Source organism: Helobdella robusta (assembly GCF_000326865.2).
Source record: "Helobdella robusta unplaced genomic scaffold HELROscaffold_36, whole genome shotgun sequence".
Classification (NCBI taxonomy): Eukaryota; Metazoa; Annelida; class Clitellata; order Rhynchobdellida; family Glossiphoniidae; genus Helobdella; species Helobdella robusta.
Window position 1 is genome coordinate 492493 of NW_008704742.1, and position 21531 is coordinate 514023.

Below are 21531 nucleotides of genomic sequence, written 5' to 3' on the forward strand. Positions count from 1 at the left end.
TTATCTAGGATTGATTATTGTAACTCGCTCTACTATGGTCTTCCTGACTCTATACTCTAAGCTATACTCTGTAAAGCTTTTAACTCTGCTGCTCGTCTAGTTGCTCGTGCCCCTTTCTTTTCTCATATATCTCCATCTTTAACAATTTATAAAAAGAAGAAAAAGTTAATGATATTGCAGTATTAACTATGAAAAACGGCTGAAAATAGGATAACTATTTGATGATGAAATTCCAGAACAGGAAATAAGAAGCAGTGGCAAAGAACATTTTAAGTAATTTGTTGTTGTATACGATTCTTTAATTAGTAACATTATAAAAGATCTGAGAGATATAAAACTATTAATAATAAATTCAAAACAATTGTTCATGACAAAAATGTCAGTGATTCTTCAATAGTAAACTTAAAATGTTATGAACAAGATTTAAAACTAGCAGAACCGACAAATTAAGTTTTACAATTAATGACTTTTCCAAGTAATGAAAATACTATTTATTTATGTGGTATGTTTTTCATAAATAAAATAATATTATTGCAACATTTCCTAATTTATACTTAATTTTCAGATTTTATTTAAACCTTCCATTAGACAATGCAAACGTTGATTTTCTGTAATTGCCAGAATAATTTTTTTTAAGATCTACATTAATACATTAAGCCAATAAAATTGAATAGTTTATAGTCTATCTTTTCTCACATGTCTCCGTATCTTCTCCTTCTTGTTACTTCGTTAGTCTTATCTAGGATTGATTATTGTAACTCGCTCTACTATGGTCTTCCTGACTCTATACTCTATCCTTTAAGTAAAGCTTTTAACTCTGCTGCTCGTATAGTTGCTCGTGCCCCTTTCTTTTCTCATATATCTCCATATCTTGTTCTCTTGCACTGGCTACCTATAAAATATAGAATAATTTTTAAAATTTGCACGTTCATGTATAAATCTCAATCTAAATTATTTCCTAAGTACTTATCAGATATATTAATTGAACCTAAACGCCCCGGTTAACGATCGTCTTCTTCTTCTCGCTTTTTCTTAACTCGTGTTAAACACTCTTTTGCCAAATCTGCTTTTGCTTTTTCTAGTCCTTTTCTCTGGAACTCTCTACCTACTTCTCTAACTATTTCTCCATCACTTGCGAAGTTCAGAGCGGATCTCAAGACCCATCTGTTTTCAAAATTCATTGAGGAGCGCTGTGAACATCGCGGAAATAGCGCTTTATAAGCTAATTGATTGATTGATTGATTGATTGATCTTGTTCTCTTGCACTGGCTACCTATAAAATATAGAATAATTTTTAAAATTTGCCCGTTCATGTATAAGTCTCAATCTAAATTATTTTCTAAGTATTTATCAGATATATTAATTGAACCTAAACGCCCCGGTTTACGATCGTCTTCTTCTCGCTTTTTCTTAACTCGTGTTAAACACTCTTTTGCCAAATCTGCTTTTGCTTTTTCTGGTCCTTTTCTCTGGAACTCTCTACCTACTTCTCTGACTACTTCTGCATCACTTGCGAAGTTCAGAGCGGATCTCAAGACTCATCTGTTTTCAAAATTCATTGAGAAGCGCTGTTGAACATCGCGGAAATAGCGCTTTTTAAGCTAATTGATATATATATATATATATATATATATATATATATGATGTCTAGCATATACATAGAATAAAATAATTTACTTTACTTTGACAAACCATAATAACAGAATTAAGTGCCAGTGCTAACTTACGTTTGATCTGTAAAGTTGGTTTGGTAGTTTTGTACCGACCAAAGCTTTTTGATGGTTTGAAAATGATAATGTCTCGATATTCGTACAAATGAACAAATCAATTTATTATTCTTCAATTGTAGTAAAACTTGCCTGAAAGATGATGAAAGGAATTTCCAAACTTCGAGGCTCAGGTATTGTTATTTAATATAATTTTTATTTTTATTAATTTTTTAATATATTTTTATTTTATATTTTATTTATTCGTTATTTTTTATTAGTGTTACATTTATTATATAATAATTTATACTTAAAGTTATTGATTAAACATTATTTATTCTATTTATTAATAATAAAATATAAATATTTATTATAATTAATTAAATTATAAAATTTAGCTTATTTAATATTAATTAATTATTAATTTAATAAATTAATTGTTATAACTATTTATTTTAATTTTAAAACTTGTTAAATGCTAAATTCAGGCAATAATATAATTGATGTATATTTAATATTATAATTATAATATAGTTAAGAAGTTATGTTATGTAAAATTAAACTGTAATGTGTCAGAGTTCTCTCTAGCTAAGTTAGCATTAGATTTTCCATATATCCATTCATTCAATCATCCATCCATCCATTTCATTCATTTATTCCATTTATCGACCTGTTACTATTCATTCTATTGAAATTGAATCTGATTAAAATCCTTTTCTAAGCTGGACACTTCTCTATGATTTTATTTAATTTCTAAGCTTAGCTTTTCATTTAACTATAAAGAAGTTTTATTTAATAAACATGAAGGAAAGGAGGACTTAAAATTTTTAAGGCCTCTCCCTACATTTAAAATTTCTAAGGTCTCAATTTTTTCTTGTTGAAACTTTCAAGGCCTCTTTTCTTTCAGTTGAAACTTTCAAGGCTTTTATTGTTTAATCTATTTAAAACCTAAACAAAAGAAAGACTAAAATTTTTTAAAGCCTTTTTTCCTTTAGTTAAAACTTTCAAGGCTTCTTTTACTTCAGTCAAAACTTTCAAAACCTTTTTTCCTTCAATTAAAACCTTCAGGACCAAGGCCTCTTTTTTTTTCATTAAAACATTCAAGACATCTTTTTCATCAGTTAAAACTTTTAAGGCCTCTTTTTCTTCAGTTAAAACTTTGAAGGCCTCTTTTTTCAGTTGAAACTTTTAAGGCTTCTTTTTCTCTTTTTCTTCAGTTAATACTTTCAAGGCTTTTTTTCTACAGTTTAAACTTTCAAGCCTCTTTCTCTTCAGGTGAAACTTTTCCTAAAGTTAAAACTTTCAAGGTTTCTTCCTTTAATCAAAACTTTCAAAGCTTCTATTTCTACTGTCAAAACTTTAGCTGTCTTTTTTCTTTCAGTTGAAGCTTTCAAGGCTTCTTTTCCTTCATTTAAAACTTTCAAGGCCTTTTTTTCTTTATTTAAAACTTTCAAGGGTTTTTTTTTTACAGTAAAAACATTTAAGCCTCTTTTTTCTTCAGTTGAAACCTTCAAGGCATCTGTTTTTTAGTTGAAACTTTCGAGGTCTCTTTTTTTTCAGTTGAAACTTTCGAACAGTGTGTCGGAATTCGGCTCTGGTCCCTCAAAAAATCCAACTCTAACTTTGGGGAAAAAATTTTCGACTCCGGTTTGCAAATTCCAGAAAAATTCTTAAACTTTTGTGTCATAATTTCAGCTTATTATCACTTCTAAATAAAAAATATTTAAAAAACACTTAAAATCAGTCAATGTAATTGTTTTTTTTAGTAAAATTACTTTATTTTTAGGTTTTACAACATACTGATAAAAAATTATGTGATTTTTTTATTATTGGCATTTATTTTCACTGTTTAAGATGATTATTTATAACTATATATATTTATCTTCTAAAAAACAAAATCTTAAAAAAATTTTCAGAAAAATTTTTTTTAAAATAGATAACATGTTCCGGAGTTAGAGTTGGGTAAAAAAATCTGATTCTGACTCTAACCAAAATCTCCGACTCTGACACTCTGCTTTTGACACCTCTTTTTCTCCAGTTAAAACTTTAAAAACATCTTTTCTTTCAGTTAAAACTTTCAAGCCCTCTTTTTTTCCAATTAAAATTTTCAATGCCTCTCTCCCTCCAGTCAAAACTTGTGCATGCATTCATAATGTGCACGTACATCGTCTGGTGCAGAGAAGTTCAGTCTTTATGGCACGAAAAGCTTAAAGCGTTCATGAGGACTTGAATGGGTGCTGCTATATAAACTACATATTATTTATTGTTACTAAGGTTCCTTTTTCTATTAAAACTTTCAAAGCCTCTTTTCTTTCAGTTAAAACATTCAAGGCATTTTTTTCTTTTTAAATTGAACATGAGTTTGTTCATTTGTAAAAAAAATTCACAGTTTTTTGGTGTTTTATTTAAATTCAAAATTTGAATAAAATTGTCAATCAACTGGCGATCATTGCCTATACTACAAAATACACGATTTTTCTTTCTCGCTCTCTCTGGCCATTGGAATTTTCATTTAAACTTGCATAACTCATTCATTACTTATTATTTTGAGAGAAATACTTTTATATTATTCACACTAAACAATTAAGCTTATGATTCACATGCATGTTCATTATTTTATATGAGGTTAACTTTCTTAATAACATGTAGGCTAAATTATAATTAAAAATATAACTGAGTATTAAGTATTTTTAATTTTATTTATTTATTTAAATTCATTCTCAAACATTTTTCAGAGGATAATTTACATAAATAACCATACAAAACTAGTTATTGATTATTAATTATTAATTTTTACTAATATTTATATTTTTACAATAAAATAAAACTAAATTGTCATCTTTTTTTAAAAATTCAGTCAGCGCTTATTGTACTTCACTCATTGCAACTGCCTGTTATTGCAACTGCATTTTTTATTAAAGAATTTCTCATGTTGATAGCCCATATGTACTAAATACTATAAAATTGAAATATTTTCAAACCGAACATTTAGTCCCAAATATCTGTTCCTCGTGTGGATTGTCAGCTTGTAATCTGCCTTGCATTGAAGCTCTGGGCAAGAGATGGCATCAAAAGTGCTTCAAGTCACTATTTTTTCACTTTTGGTGGTTGTTTGAGGTGTGATATGCATGCCTGTTTTGGATGTTTGTGTGTTTTGGATGTGTGCAACTTTTGGATGTTTTCAAACATTTTTTCTTTGTTACTGTCTTGAAATATTGTCATACATTGAAGTTTTTCTTTTTGTTTTTGTTTTTTTAAATTTGCAAAGCCCTTGAGCTATTGTTTTGTTTTATAATCTCATAAATTCATGCCACAGCTTTTATTTCCAAGCAGATGTAGCATATGTGAAGCGCACCTGACAACCTGGTACTTTGAGAAGAACAACGTGTTGTATTGTAAGGAGCACTACAGGATCAACTTCCAGGATGTTTGCAACAACTGCCTCCATCTAGTTTCTGGGCCTGTTATGGTTGGTGGCTGCTGGTTGAATTGAGCCTCAAGATTTTTAATAATGAAATTTTTGTCAATTAGAGATAATTGAGTCTTCATCGGTAAATTTATGGTGGTTTTGTTATTTTAACAATGTTTCAATTTTTGAATATTTTTTATAATATTAGTTTCATGTATTAAAATGTAGTTGTTTGAATCAGATCTGCACGAATATCTGAAAAATGTTATGCAGGTGGTGGGTGAGCACATGTACCACCCGGAATGTTTCAACTGCATCAGCTGCGGCACCCTGCTCGAGGACGGGGAGGCGTACGTGCTCATCGAAAGATCCATGCTCTACTGGTTAATCCATTGTAGTCTATTGTTATTCTAGACAAGATTTCTAAATTAATAGTATTTCTATATAACATATTCTGATATAAAAATAAACAGCTTTGTTTTTTGTTATAATTTTCAAAACTTTGTTGTCAGAATGAATGTAAATGAATGCAGATAATTAAGTGCCATTACATAATATAATAAAATTACAAAACTTAGTGACAAAACAATATAATGATTCATGATGTTATGATTAGTTGGAACACTATTGCCACCATAATTGTGTTGTAATTGTTACTTTATGATGTTCATGTGATCTTCATGATGATGATGTTGATGATGATTACGATGATGATTATGATGATGACTGTGATGATAATCATCGTTATCATCGTTATTACTGTTACTACTACTCCTACTGCTACAACAACAACAACTACTACTACTATTATTTTTATTTATTCCTCTAATGTTCTTAGTAATGTACTGATTACAACAAGTAATCTAGGCTTGTTTCTATTTTGTGCCTAAAAACTTTTTGACAATATTAGCAGTTTCAAAAATAGCTGTTTCTTGGAGTACGTAGAAGCTGATGTCAGCAGGAATTTTTTTGAGAGGTTCAACTTGTATTACTAATGTTTTACATTTTCACATCCAGAAAATTTCTGTTTCTAGATCTTTATATTTCCCCATTTTTTCAGTCTCTTTTATTGCTACATTCTGATCTACTGGTATAGCAATATCAATTATATTATTATATTATATTAATATACGGTAACAAGAACCACAACCATCTAAAAATTGCTGAAGCAATCCTTATTGACGAGAGAAAACCGCAAATTAGCAAGCAGCAAAGAATAGCAACTTCATTACCGACCAGAAGAATATTATTGAAAGACTACAAGCAAAGAGAATGAACAGAACAAAGATATAAAATGGACTGGACAAAGCAGAATAAAAGCACTTTGTACTTACAGAGAATTGTAAAACCTTGAAATATCCCAATATAAGCACTTATGATGAGCACTTATGATGAGCAAAATCGAAATATGGCCTATACGCTTCACCATCAACACCAACGATTTTCTTATTAATTTTAATAAATTAGATAATAATTAAAAAAAAATTCTGTTAAAAATATTGAAAAGCTCAATTTTAAACTTTCAACAGCTAAAAATTTCGTAGATTTGATCAAATATTGCATCAATATTAATTAGTTGGCATTGTTTGTTTTTATCATAGTGACAATATCTGGTCATCTTTGATGTTTCAGTCGGTATTTATTGGGTAATCCCACATAACAATCAATCAATCATCGTTTAGCGTCCAGAGACTCGTGCATAAGAAATCCTGGTCGCAATCAATCGAGCAAGACATGAAAGCTCTAAATTTAAATGAAATGGATACAACTGATCGTCTAATTTGGCGCAAAAAATTGATGGCAAAGAAAACAACGTCCTACCTCAGGGAACTGAGTCTCTGGATGCTAAACGAAGATTGATTGATTGTTTATAAACAGACTATTAAGTGGTTTTTGCTTACTAATATAAATGCTCCGTCATTTACATGGCAGTAAAAAGCAACCAAAATATATTAAAATTTATTCAAATTTGGAGACACACACACATCTAAAGGTTTCATCAGAAGAAAGGGACCTTGGAATAATTGTAGACAAAAGTGGGGAACGTACCAGGCAATGCATAGAAGCTACAAAAAGAGCAAACAATACGCTTGACATGATAAAAAAAGGACGACAGACAACAACATAAAAAAAGACGATCATTAACAGAGATAAATCAATAAATGTTACATCTATATAAAACGTTAGTGCGACCTAATTGGAATACTGCATACAGGCATGGAGCTCTCACTGGCAAACAGACAAAGAAGTGTCGGAAAAAGTTTAAAGATGGGCAACTTGGATGATTAACAATTGTGAAAGACTTTCATATGAGGAAAGATTGAAGAGATGTGGACTGACAAATTTGGACAAACGTAGGACTGGAGAAGATCTTATTCATGCGTACAAAATCATAACGGGTAAAGATCAGATAGATTCATCCATATTCTTTCAATTTACAGAAAATTTACACAAGAGGGCACCAGTACAAGTTTTTCAAAGAAAAGGTAGGAACAATTAAAGGAAAGTTTTTCAGTTCAAGCGTTATTGAACATTGGAATAAGCTGGACGAAAAAACTTAACAGCTTCTACAACGCGGTAGTTCAAAGTCAGACTTGGAAGATTGGGATTTTAAATTCATATTATTAGTCAAAATCGATCCAGGGGTTCTCACACAGAGATATCTACTGAACTATTATAATCCTTGTTATGTTATGCTAAAGCTGAAGTTTTTCTATGATCATTTCATTTTTAATTTTCTCTTTATTTTCACATTTGATTATTTTCTGTACATATTAGTAATGGAATACATTGTTCTGTTGTTTTTGCGTGCTCAATTTGTTTCACGTATTTATCTTCGTTTGATTTTAGATATGAACCTAGATGGATGACTGCTAATTTATAGGCAGTCTTTATGTCAGTGAGTCACCACCTTCCTTCCTTGGGAGATAGTCTTTCTATACTTGGTTTTTTTTTTATCTAATTTTTTAGAGCTTTTTTTGACCATTAGACAATACTGAAACTGTACTGCAGGACAGGAAGAGCCGTACTTTTTATAGCTTGTATCTTATTTTTATCATTTAATTCACTTGTCAGTATTTCTCTCACTGAAGCATTCTTTGCTTACTTTATTACACACTTCTTGATGCTTTAACTGACTGGTTTCATCGAGGCCTAGATACTTGTATAACCCTTGTTCTTCAAGTTCTCTCATAATTGTACTATCATTCGTTGTGATATTTTCTTTTTCTACTATTTTACCTTTTTTAGAAAAACTTTAGCACACTCATCCAGCCAGGCCAAACTCCATTTGCCTGTCATTACTAAATTAGTTTGCAATGTTCAGTGATTTTTCAAGCTCATAATCATTATAATTATTATTATTAACAATGATGATTATTATTATCATTTATTGTTTCCTTACGATTGTCATCATCTTCGTCACTGGCAAATTTTTTTATTCATCATGAATAAATTCTTATCTAATATTTCTTAACTTAATTATCATCATAATCATTTTCTGATATTGACTTCCAGTAAATTCTTTGAGAATTCAATTGGCTTACAATATCTGAGCATAATAGACTTGCATACATATATAAATATATAATTCATACATAATGTACGTGTATTAAACATACGCACGTACCTACCTACATCGTACACGCATACATGCATTTTTTAATGAATTCTGAACGTTTTAAAATTTATTTGCGAGGAATTTTTCATCAAATGTTTCCTAATTAAATCTGGATAAATTGCTTTCTTCGAGAAACTACGCAAAAAATGTTTTAAGGCGATGTAACATTGGTAACAGGATTTAAATATTTTGCACGTTGAATCATTTGTAATTAGGGTCCTAGATCGCTTGCAGGCTGGAAATTATTGTTATATCAGATTATCGGATCGCATGCATACACACACACGTGTGTATGCATGCGTTTGTTTTAAAATGAACACACTTCATACATACATGCATACACATATTGATATACAAAGATACAAAAAATACAGACATACACGCATACACATACACATATGAACATACTTATATACAAACACATATCATAATCGATATAATTTTTTTCTGGTCACTCACAACTAAATAATCTACAGTATAATCTTCAATACATTTTATTATTGACATTAATTATCATTTATCATCTCACTCAGCTTTCATAATAACCCTTCTTCTCTATTCACAAATTGTAATTCCATCATTAGCGGTTTTAATTGTTGCTCAACTCATATGGTGGTGTTTCATTTATACTTATACGTTAATTAGGTGTTTTGTCAATTGATATGGAAAGACATTGAGGCGTTTGGGATTGTAGTCCCATGTGTTGTTGTTAAGAATTGTCTTCAATCTCATGATCCATGTTGAATGTATTTCTTCACTGACAGTGGTCCGTGCAGTGAGAAGAAAGAGAGAGAGTTACTGAACGCCGATGACATTCATACACGCATGCACGTTGACAATGTTAATACGCACGTGAATTCCTACGATGTACGTGAACAAGTGCATGGGAAGTCTTCAAGCAGCTCCATCACATGCAGACCCAACCAATCCAGTTGCAATGCTGGCAAGTTTTCACCCGTCAAAAAGTTGCTGAAACACGTGATTAAAATTGTTGAATTACCCAGCAGACCTCAAATTAAGGCACCATCTTCATCGTCATTATCAACAACAATATCAACACCATCATCTTTGTTATCATCGTCGTCGTCAACATCTTCATCGCCGTCGTCGTCATCATCATTTTCATCATCTGCAATTCATACCAGTTCAAAGTTGTCTTCTTCGTCCTCATCACCATCCTCACTATCCTCTTCATTATCATCATCACTGCTAGCCGTTGAACTTAATTTGAAGAAGAAACTGAGTTTAGGCAATGACAATGAAGTTTGTGAGAAGCCATATTTACAAGTTGTTGGGTTGGTTTGTTCGTTCGTGTGTGTATGTGTTATAATTATTGTATGAGCGTAGCTGTAGATATATATATATATGCTGTTAATGTTATGTGAAACATGTATGCCTGCAAGTATGGGTGCATGCAAATATGTATGTGTGAGATTATGCTCATGTGTATGTAAGTATGTATTTAATTGTAGGATAAGATTAAACTTGTGTAAAATATTTACATAAAAAGAATTATAAATTATAGAAAATAAATAGGAAGATTGATACAAATGATGATTCATATCTGAAGGACATCTCCGTCAATGCCTCACTACAACAAGACGTTTCTAACTGGTGACAAAATTATTGAAGTCAACGGGGAGCCAGTGCAAGAACATTCCATACAAAAGGTTACTTTTTATTCTCTGCTCCCCTACTTCCCTTTGTGTGTCACAAAATTGATGCTGTTCTGTTTTGTTGCTAGTGTGTTGGGTGTTTTTGTTGGTCATGTTTCTTATGCATGTTGGTATGTTGGTTTACCTTTGTGAAACTATTTCTTGCATGATGTTATTTTTTTTTGTTTGATGTGTTGTTGTGTGGATGTGTTGTTGTGTGGATGTGTTGTTGTGTGGATGTGTTGTTGTGTGGATGTGCTGTTGTGTGGATGTGTTGTTGCATGTGTTAGCATATGGCATTTGTTTGTTTTTATGAAGAGTTATATTTCTGTTAGTTTGCAAGCATTTGTTTTATTGCAGGTCACGTGATGTTGTTCAAAGTGCAGCGTACTTTTTTCAAATATATTTCTTTTTCATGTATATTGTGTGTGTTTAATGATGGTAGTATTTTTATAGCTTGATTAGATACCATTAAAATGATGTAGATTGAAGAGATGCTGACCAGGTTTGAAAAGGTGTACGTGACGTTGGAGCGTGGTGACTCACCACTGAGGAACGTTGAGACAACTCAGAACAACAACAGCAACTTCAGTCCCAGCCCCAACGCCATCAACGTGCTTCCCACCTGTAAGTGTCATGTCGCAGAGGAACCTGATACCCTAGCCCAGCAATCCTGCCAACATCAGAACAAGCCACACAATGCAGCTCATCAATGTTATTTACTGAAAGCAAAACAAAAAGCGAGAAGCAACGAGACTCCGTCGTTCTTTCACGTACGGCACAACAACAGAAACAATGAACTGATTAAAGATCAGATTGGACGGGTAACAACAAATAGCATCACTAAACAGGATGCTGTTGTAGATGATTCATTTTTAAAAGATAATAATAATAATAACAACAATGACTGCAATATTAACAACAGCAGTAATAATAATATTAATATTAAGAATAATCTTGGCACTAACAAAAATTATATGGAAGCTGGTAACGATGACAATAACAATACTAAAAGTATTGAAGATTGTATTAATAACAGTAGTAATGTTAGCAATAACATCAAAATCAACAACTTCAACCCTCTCGACAGGGCAGTCAACACTTGCACGAATACTGCCAACAGCAAAAAAATCAATAAAAATGGAATGGTCACGAAAAGAGCCAAACGAAGAAATCAGTCATTCAATCACATCCAGAATGCTCTCAACTGCAAGAACCTGCTCAATATTGAACGTTCTGATGAAAGTAATCATGTTAAGAGCGATAGCGCCAACAATAATAGCGTAAATAACGACATAATAAACATTAACAACAACTACAAAAGTGAGGGCATCAGCCTCAAAAACGTCACCGCCAGTAGCTTGAGCAGTAACAACAATTTCAATTACATCCACGACGAAAGTGATGCTTCCAATTCCAATAAAAATTGTCTGAATGGTAATGTTGATGAAAAAGAAAAAAAAGTTGTTTTGAATCCACTCGACAGTAACGTTGATGATGATGATGTCTATGATGATTCATTCCGTGCAAAAACTTCTTCGTCATCTTCGTCATCATCGTCTCTGTCATCATTGTCATCATCATCACGACACTTACTAAAACTTGAATCATCTGGTTCTTTCATCATGAACGGCACAAATGAATGCATTAAATCACCAAAATCAACCAGGTTGTCATTAAGTTTCCCTAAACTTTTTTTTACAATTTTTAAATTATTTTTCTGTCAACACTAGCGTAGCCAAAAATTTTGTTTGGGGGCTTAATAAAATTTGTTTGAAAAAGGTTGGCGACTTTTTTTACGTAGCATATCTTAAGTTTTAACAAATTTTGCTATTATAACCAGAATTTTGTGTGAAATTTGCCTTAAGGTTTTTGTTGTTGTTGCCTGCTTTAAACATCGCCAGAGGAACAGACGGGGCTGGAGACAGTTGGCCACAGCAACCGGGTTTTGCCAGAGATTTATTACCGTGAGATGTGTAGGGTTGTTTGGGCAGCTAAATAGGTGGGTAACATCGCCAGGATGTTTGCGGCATAACGGACAGTTACTGCTGACTTTACTGTCGATTCTTGCTTTGTAGCTGTTAAGAGAGTCGAAATAGCTGCATCCGGACCAGTGGTGTAGATGGAGAAATTATTTGCATTGGAAATGATCTTGATGTCTGGAGGTGGAACAGGAGTTTTTGAGAAGTAGTAGTTGAAAAGTGAAAGCGACAACATTGATCCCTGGGGCACACCAGTGCGAATGATTCATTGTTTGGACTGCTCTTGTCGGAAAATGGTTGTAGCAGTGTGTCCGTGTAGGTAATTCGAGAGCCAGCGAACAACTGACCTTGGGAGTCTTGAGGTGAGAAGATCCGAGAGCAGGGTTTCAGGGTCAACCGTATCAAAAGCCTTGGAAAGGTCTAGTGCGGCAAGAATATGGGCTGGTTTTTTTTGGTTGAGACCATTAGCGATGTCATTGGCGATAGCGGTAAGTGCTGTCGTTGTTCATTGATTCGGAAGAAAACCGTGTTGGTGGTCCGCTAGGGTGAGGTGCTGGGTTATGATGGATAGAAGGCATTTTTCAAGGACAGGGCAGAGAAGAGAGATTGGTCTATAGAATTTAAAGTCGCTGTCTGGTTCACCAGGTTTTGGTAGCGGGGCGATCTTTGCTCTTTTGTGTGTCAGAAATTTTGCATGTGCTTAGGGAATTATTGAAAATGTTTGTTAGGAAGGAGATTCCTAATGGTCCTAGGTGTTTGAAAAATAGGTTATCGGGGACCAGCGGCTTTTAAGGGCGTAGATTGTTTAATGGCCTTAGATACCTGTTCTGGGGAGAAGTATGGATGGTCATCAAGATTCAGATTTTTGACGATTCTTGTGGTAGTTCTGTTTCGTTTGTCAGAGATGTGTCTTTTAAAGGCAGTGAATTTTGTTGAAGAGGTTAGCCATGTGTATGTTATTGATTACTGGTATGTTAAAGATGATAGTGTTAGGATATTGTTTAGGCTTGCCATTGAGGGCCTTGAAAGTTGACCATAGGCGTTTTGTGTTGGTAGTTTTATTGAATGTGCCCAGGAAATCCTTCCAACGAGTCAACTTTATACTAGTGATTTTTTGTTGAATGTTGGTAAAGAGTAAGTTGATGTCATTTGATGTTGGGTCTAAGGATCTGAGGCTATCCCGTTGGTTCATGAGGTCCGTAATTTCCTTTGACAGCCCGGGTCACGAGTAGACGCGTCTGCCCAAAGGAGCTGGCGGACGACAAGATCTGACGTAATAGTTTTTCAGCTGCCGAAACGTCAGTGGAAAAAACGGCTGTTGAGAAGGCATTTTTGATTTTTGGGGGTGTTGCAACGGTTTGTTGGGGCAGCTGACGAAAGCCAGTTGTACCAATCGGCACCACCACATGAAGGCCGTTGCTCCAGAGCCTTAAGGTTATTGTTGTGGGGGCTGAATTCATAGTTTTCCCGTCATTTTTTTTTTATATATTTTGATAGAGATTTTGTTCATATTAGTCTTAACCCTGGCCAAATTTTTCATTGGCAAAGTTCCCCCTTGTCTACGCCTTTGTCTTTGTGTTGATTGGGTGAATTCGATCATAACTTAATTAACGTGATTGTTCATTCAATCAATCTGTGATCCTCATCTTTAACCTTTTAAAAGACCTTTTTGACCAATAGAGTCTAATCTATTTTTAAATTTCTTTTCTGCCTTTGATCATTTTTGTTCAATATAACGTTTCCACCTCAGTCTATTCTATGCTGTCCATTTCTTGGCGCGTTTTCCATCTTTTCTTTTCAGTTTTTCTTCCGTCTTAGTAGAGTCTTTATTCACCTGAGATCCATCTTTTACTTTTTATTATAAATGACAAGATTTTTGTTTATTTGCTTGTTAAACGCCAATGGTGGTGTTAATTATGTTTTAAAACAATATCCTATATCTATGAAACATATATTTATAACGTCTAATTTTCAACATATTGAAAAAATTCTCTATTAAACAACAAAACAAACATGCAAACAAACAAACAATTTACATACATACATATAAACTAAGAGCATATATCACCAACATAACTTGTGATATGCATAAAATGCTGTACATACAACATGCAGTTTGCACTATCGACATTCCATGTCCTCGCCGAAGATCGTTGGCAAGCAGCAGACGGCTTCCTCAATGTCGACCGTGTTGTACAGCAGGTGCAATTCAGTGAAAAGTTCTGATTGGACGCATGTGCATCGTATTTTCAGACCATCTGATCTGGTGCGAGGGGAAGTGCTAGGAGAGGGATTTTTTGGCCAAGTCATTAAGGTTTGATTTTTAGTTAATACTGTTTGTTTGGTCTTTATAAATGGTAAGGTTTGTTGTTCTTGGGTTATTTGCCTGCACGTTTCATTTAAGGTCTATTGTATTTGAAAGGTGATGCACAAAGTGACCCACGAAGTGATGGTATTGAAGGAGTTGTTCAGATTTGATAAAGAAGCTCATGAAAGTTTCCTCAAAGAGGTTCATTTTATTATATCGCGTTATGCCATATTTTATGATAATTGATCGTTATTATATCATTTATCATGTTACGTCATGTTTTGTGGAAACATATTTTATTTTTCGCTTGTCAAAATAAGAAATCAAATGATAAAAAAAGTGTCTAATAAAATAAATTATACTGAAATGTGTTTAAAATGTACTATCCTCAGACGTCAATTTATTGCTAAGAAACAAAATGTACGATAATAATAATGGGAATACTTCTTTTATCCAATTAAATATCATAAAACATACAATGAAAGAAATAATAATGTCAATTGTCAATAATAAAATTAATATTATAGAGTTAATGAAATGTTAAAAGTGATAAAGTAATAAATTTTTATAACATTTATATGATAATAATAATAATATGTCGTTGTTAATGATAACGATTAATAAAACTCTTTACTCATTGTTAAGGACAAGTATAAAGAGTTTAAAAAAGCACAAATCAACTCAGATATGTTCCTTTCACAGTATATATTATATGATGCTGACAAAGTTAAATTGTTTGTGTTAAATACCAACCGTATAAAAATATAGTTGGTTTCTACTAAAAACTATAAATTAGATCATCTAAAATAGAGTGTAAAATAATAAAAGACAAGTTTTATTATCAAATCAATTAATAAAATAAATGTAATAATTAGTGGGCCTAATAACAGCCATCTTATTATACTTTACCGTATAATAAATACTATTTTTGAAATATCCATGAAATATTGAAAGAATGCAAATTGAATTTATTAAAAAGACTTATTGGTGATATTTCAAAAGTTTTTGTAATTAGATTACATTGTTTGGAGCTATCATTAAGGTTTGCTTTAAGAGTGCCTTTATATTTGTTGTTCTTGTAAGCCTTTGTATTGGCCAAATTGATTTCATGGCAAACATAGAGTTCAAGAACCTCGATGGTGTTTCCCTGTACGATGACAATGTCGGGGACGTAGTGATTCAAATATAATTGATGTCAGATGTATGTCTTCAATGTTTACTTCAGTTTAAATAACGCAATCTGATCTTTTATGAAGTTTTTAAAAATTAACAATTAACGTTAAAATTTTATTATGTCTTTTTGTATTAATATATCGAGCCAAAGCTGCAACTTTGTTTTATTTTTTTCGTTTCAGTGGAGTCTTTCAATTATTTTATGTTGTTCCTACCAAGTCTTGCAATCATTAATAAGAATGGAAAACCAATTTCTGACTGCTTCAATTATTTTGTTATCCAAATTGTTTGAAATCCATGTAAGGGATATGTAGCTTGAGCGTAGATCAAACCTTAGCTGACACAGTGTGAAGTTTTTTAAAATCCGAAGTTTATGTTGAGGTCTAACGTTTAGATCGATTATCTTTAACATGTCTGACAATTTGGTGAGTAAATTGTTTTTTTAGTGTGTTATTCGTACATCCAAAATTGTACACTTTGCCTAGATATTACAAACCATCGTCAATTGCCGCTTGTGGAATTGCCACGTCATCTATGGATAATTTTGGCAAAAATTGTTTATAGTTACCATCACGTTCACGCATCCCAAACAGATGTACACAAACGCAAACTTGGTTGAACGTTTATTCGAATGCCAACAGTAATAGAAACACTAAACTAATCCAAGTAGCCACATAAATCACATTTACGACTTTAGCGCAATTTGATCATTCCAGCGGTTATAAAATTTATCTTTGTAATGAATCATAAATCAATAATTAACACCAAAAAACTCATCAAAACTTAAGAAAAACGATGAATAAGTCAATTGCAACTGAACGACCAACAATGTATGCATGTATATTTATATATATTTATACATTTATTTATTTATATTTTATATTATCTTATATTGAGACACCTTATACCTAATTTAATCACATACTTTTGCCACGTCCTTTCGAGAAGTTTGTATCAGATTTATGATTTGCCGGAAGCATTAAATACATCTAAAGTTATTGGAAGGATGAATGGATGGATGGATGAATGAATGAATGTGTGAATAAATGAATGACAAAGAGAGGATTTCAACTACTTAGGTATCGGTCTTGAGAAGTCTTGAGCACCCGAATCTTCTAAAATTCATTGGAGTTTTGTACAAAGGCAAAAAGCTGAACATCGTAACTGGTTCGTTATTTTTTACTCTTTCTGCTGCTGCATTTTGTTGTTTTTGTTAATTTTATTATTATTATATTAAGATTTTATCGTTCTGATGGTGGTAATCATTAACAGTTATTGCATTTGTATCGATGGGTATATCAGTTGTGTTATTTTCTTTTTATATAGTAAATATTGATTTTGTTGTTCTACTTTTTATAAAATTTTTGTTGTTAAATGATCTTTTTCTTCTTTATCATGCCTTATCTTTTCAGGACACAGGCGACCATCGACCTCCACAAAACTCGATCTTTAACACTTTGTAGCTGTTGAAATGTGGTGATATTCAACAAGTGATGCAAGGACTTCACGAATATAATTTTTTGTTGAACGCGATCTCTTCTCCTGCAATGTTTCCAGTTGTTGTTAGATTTTCCATTCCTTTCTTCCGCATGACATGACCAAAAAATTTTAACTGCCTCGTCGGATTATTTGTAGTAATTTCTTTTTCTTTTTTTTTATAACCGGACTGTTTTAATACATCCTCATTGGAGGTATGAGTGGTCCTACTAATTTACATAATTCTTTTCAAAAACCACATCTCAGCAGCATTAATCCTTTTTTCTATTTCTATAGGAATTGTCCAGGAGCTTTATTTCGTTTCCTTTTGGAAAGAGCTGCAAGAACTTTAGATCTAAGTATCTTTGATTCTTCTACGTCTTTTTTATAAGAGGCTTTTCACAACGGATCGTTAATATATTCAGTCCATCTTTCAAGTACTTTTTCTTTCTCTAAGATTACTTTACCGGATTACGCTTTTATGCATCCAGAAACGGTACAAACCCTTTTCCCAGTTATTTTTTTGATGTTTTCATACATTGCATTTGTATTACTTTTTTTTATCTTTTCAATGATTTTGCACTTGTCATTTAACCATTTCTCTTTTGCCTTTAAGCACATTTTTTTGATTGTTTTGTCCAGCTTTTTGCATCTATCAAGAGCGCAGTCTTTCACTTCCCTTCGTTCATTCATAAGAGATACAGTCATCTGTTATCCATTTTTGACCTCTTCTTTGCTCTTTCACAGGTATAACTTTCTTTGCTGATGTGAGGTCATCTGTAAATATTTCGTATTTAGATTTGTTTACGTCTTCCGTCAATAAATGAATACGATTCCGTACTTCAACGTTATACCTGACCTTGATCTCATCGTTTTATGACAGGCTGACAAAATTCAAACGTTTTGGGGCTACTTCACTCTTGATTTCCTTTAACTTTATCCTGATTTTACAAACAACTGGGTTATGATCACTGCCACAATCAGCTCCAGGAAAACTTTTGCATTGTAAAACAGCATTTCGAAATCGTCTATTTACTGTCATGTAATCAATCATATTTCTTATTTTGTCTCCGGAATTCTTTCAAGTATATTTTCGCCTTGGGTGATTGTCAAACCAGGTGCTGGTTATAATTTGATTATTTGCGACACACCATTCAATCAACTTTTCTCCTCTTCCATTACTTTCACCTTTTCCACGAGAACCAACAACGTTATGTATTTTTTTCTGAATCAACTTTTGCATTCAGGTTACCCATCATAATAACATCTTCTTGAGATTTACATGTTTTTAAAGCATAAAATTAAATTATCATTGAATTAATTAACGACTGTCGTGCGATTTTTATTTAATGAATGAATGAATGAATGAATGAATGAATGAATGAATTAATTAATTAATGTCAGTAATGATGATGATCGTAAAATTATAACAAAAAGGTTTGTTATTGTTTCACTAATTCGTGATCATTCTTATATATTTGTATACCTATTCATAATTAACTATCGTAAATTTTTTAGTTTTTTAATAACACAATAATGTAAAACAAACAAATATCCATATGATCAATTGATTGAACACCACCACGTACACAATATCAGAGTACATATCTGGAGGAACGTTGAAATCTCGCATACAAGATTCTTCAGTGGACCTCCCTTGGCCCTTGAGAATCAGAATGGCCTATCACATTTCTGCTGGCATGGTGGGTGGGTGCCATGGGCTGGTGTCGTGCTGTACATCCAATCAACTTTTACTTGAAAAAAATAATAAATAAAACAAAACAGAAATAATAATTAAAGCAATAATATATACTGATATCGAGTATTTAAATAAAACCAAACATAAAAAACATAAAAAGATTTTCGTTTGAAAACAATAAAAAGTTATTATCATCATTAATTTTTGTCATAATATTTTCACAGGCATATTTACATTCGAAGAACATTATTCACAGAGATCTCAACTCACAGAACTGCTTGCTGAAAGAAGTTTTTATCCCTTTTTATTATCTTACATTTAAAAAAATTGGTGAATTATCTAATTTAAAAAATCAATCACAAATAATGTGTCATTCACTGGCAATGTGTTCAGTTTATTCATCTACGATTTCCTTTAGGATGGAACAGTTGTTGTTGCTGATTTCGGACTTGCTAGAGTCATTCCAAAACTGAGGCCTCGTACAACACCAAGCACCACATCACCGTTAGCAACTACAACAACATCGCCGTTACGCAATATGGACCTAGATGATTCAAGCACGCTCTCCACAGCAAGTCCAACCACATCAGCAGCTACTCGTGTTAACCATCATTCAACACCTTCGAACGACAACAGAACATCAACATGTTTTGATTTTCCCACACCATCACCGAGCACCAACTGTTATTTATCGTGCTCATCATCGGAGTCCTTCTCATCGCCATTCAGTTCATACGCCGATGAATTTCTTAATCAGAACGGCAGATCCAACACTGTTGTCAGTACTGTCAATTGTGACTCCAGTGACTGCCTCAACAACACTAGCTTTGGCAATTCTTGTTTGGATGACAACAGTGACAACACAAAGAACAACATTGGTATCGCTAAAATTAACAACAGCACTATCTCCAAAATTTGCTGTAGCGATTTCAATGGGGAATCACAAAAGAACCAAATGAATTTTAAGAAATCTGCTAGTGTGATTAACAAAAAGATAAATAAAAGAAAATGTGGTGAGAGTAAAAGATCTAGAAGAAGGTTGCTAATTATGTTTTTTAACTGGTCTGGTCAGATAATATGCAAAAATTTACGAATGTACAGCGATAAAACACACACACACAAATACACACACACACACAAATACACACACCACACACACACACAGACATACATACACACACACACATTATGCACATTCGAATCCAGTTCCCTGATTATCAGGACCTGGCACCTAGGCCATTACACCGTCATCTGACATGCAAAAAATTGAAAACAAGAATGTATTGTATGTTGACTTGCTGCAACGAACACCAACCACTCAGGTACACAGTTGTTGGAAATCCATTTTGGATGGCCCCGGAGATGATGAAAGGACTTAGTTATGATGAAAAAGTTGATGTCTTCTCATTTGGTATCGTCTGCTGTGAAGTAGGTGATGGTGATGATATCAAATAGTATTTTTTTTAATTAAGTATAATCAACCAAAACATATATTTATTGAGATTTTTTTATCAATTTGTATTCTTTATTCGACTATTTCCTCCAACCAAGTGACATTCACGTTATATCAAATTTCAGATATATATTAATTTAGTGATACATACAATCTTGCACCTTCAGATCATCGGTCGAGTTTATGCCGATCCCGACCTCCTTCCTCGCACCTCACAATTTGGTCTCAATGTTGAAGCATTTTGGAAGAAGTTCGGTGCCGGTTGCCCGAAGTATTTTTTCAACATTGCAGTCTTGTCTTCACAAATTGATTCAGATCAGAGGTTAGTGATTTTATTGAACTTTTCATTTTAAAAATTTTTTTTGAGACTTCTGAGTACACGTTATAATTACAAATTACTATTTATTAGAATTTCAACAAACAATTAAGTTTATATATATATATATATATATATATATATATATATATATATATATATATATTTTGGTAACAGACTATTGTTAACGCAACATTTCAAAAATTCAACACTACTTTCAACATTGTTCAACTTTTTCATATTTCTTTTTAATTTATTAATTTCCGAGAAATTAGACATTTTATTGTTTTTTTAAAAAATTTTTATTAAATAAATTTGCAAATAGCTATTTCGAGTTATAAATAACTCATCTTCAGTGCATTATATATAAGGTATGTAAGATATTTGATATAAAGGAACAAGTAATTATTAATTTATATAAATTATTTAATTAAAACAGAAAACCAATAAAGTAAATTTAATAACTTTAATAAAAATTTCATGACCCAGAAAATAATAGAACGCAAAGAACAAAAAATCAGCAACAACAACAGTGCTACCAACAATAGTAACAAAAATAACATAGTAATATATTATAAGAATTATATGTCAAAAGCTTTCGAACAGGACGAAAAAATTATGAAAAGAATCATAAAAAAATAACGTCCAAGCAATCAACGAGAATGATAGTATTAAACTACGAATATACTACTCCAACCAAAGAACGTCATCTTTATGATAAAAAACAACTGCGCT

The 21531-nt window shown here is 32.3% G+C and overlaps 2 protein-coding genes across 2 annotated transcripts; one reads left to right on the forward strand and one right to left on the reverse strand.

The window, feature by feature from the left end:
* Positions 1–811: 811 nt before the first annotated feature.
* On the reverse strand, positions 812–3393 carry HELRODRAFT_176030 (hypothetical protein; the record flags this gene model as incomplete). Its single annotated transcript, XM_009023382.1, has 5 exons — positions 812–892; positions 1110–1190; positions 2748–2875; positions 3007–3133; positions 3244–3393. 5 exons carry the CDS (start codon positions 3391–3393, stop codon positions 812–814), a joined length of 567 nt encoding a protein of 188 aa, XP_009021630.1.
* Positions 3394–4706: 1313 nt separating this feature from the next.
* HELRODRAFT_83299 (hypothetical protein) lies at positions 4707–20833 on the forward strand (the record flags this gene model as incomplete). Its single annotated transcript, XM_009023383.1, has 15 exons — positions 4707–4789; positions 5037–5175; positions 5389–5498; positions 9499–9528; positions 9742–9888; positions 10305–10404; positions 10923–11149; positions 14592–14685; positions 14794–14880; positions 16932–17019; positions 18928–19031; positions 19252–19317; positions 19446–19531; positions 20350–20455; positions 20648–20833. Coding segments are annotated over 15 exons (1653 nt in total), but the record flags the coding sequence as incomplete, so codon positions are not given.
* Positions 20834–21531: the final 698 nt, after the last annotated feature.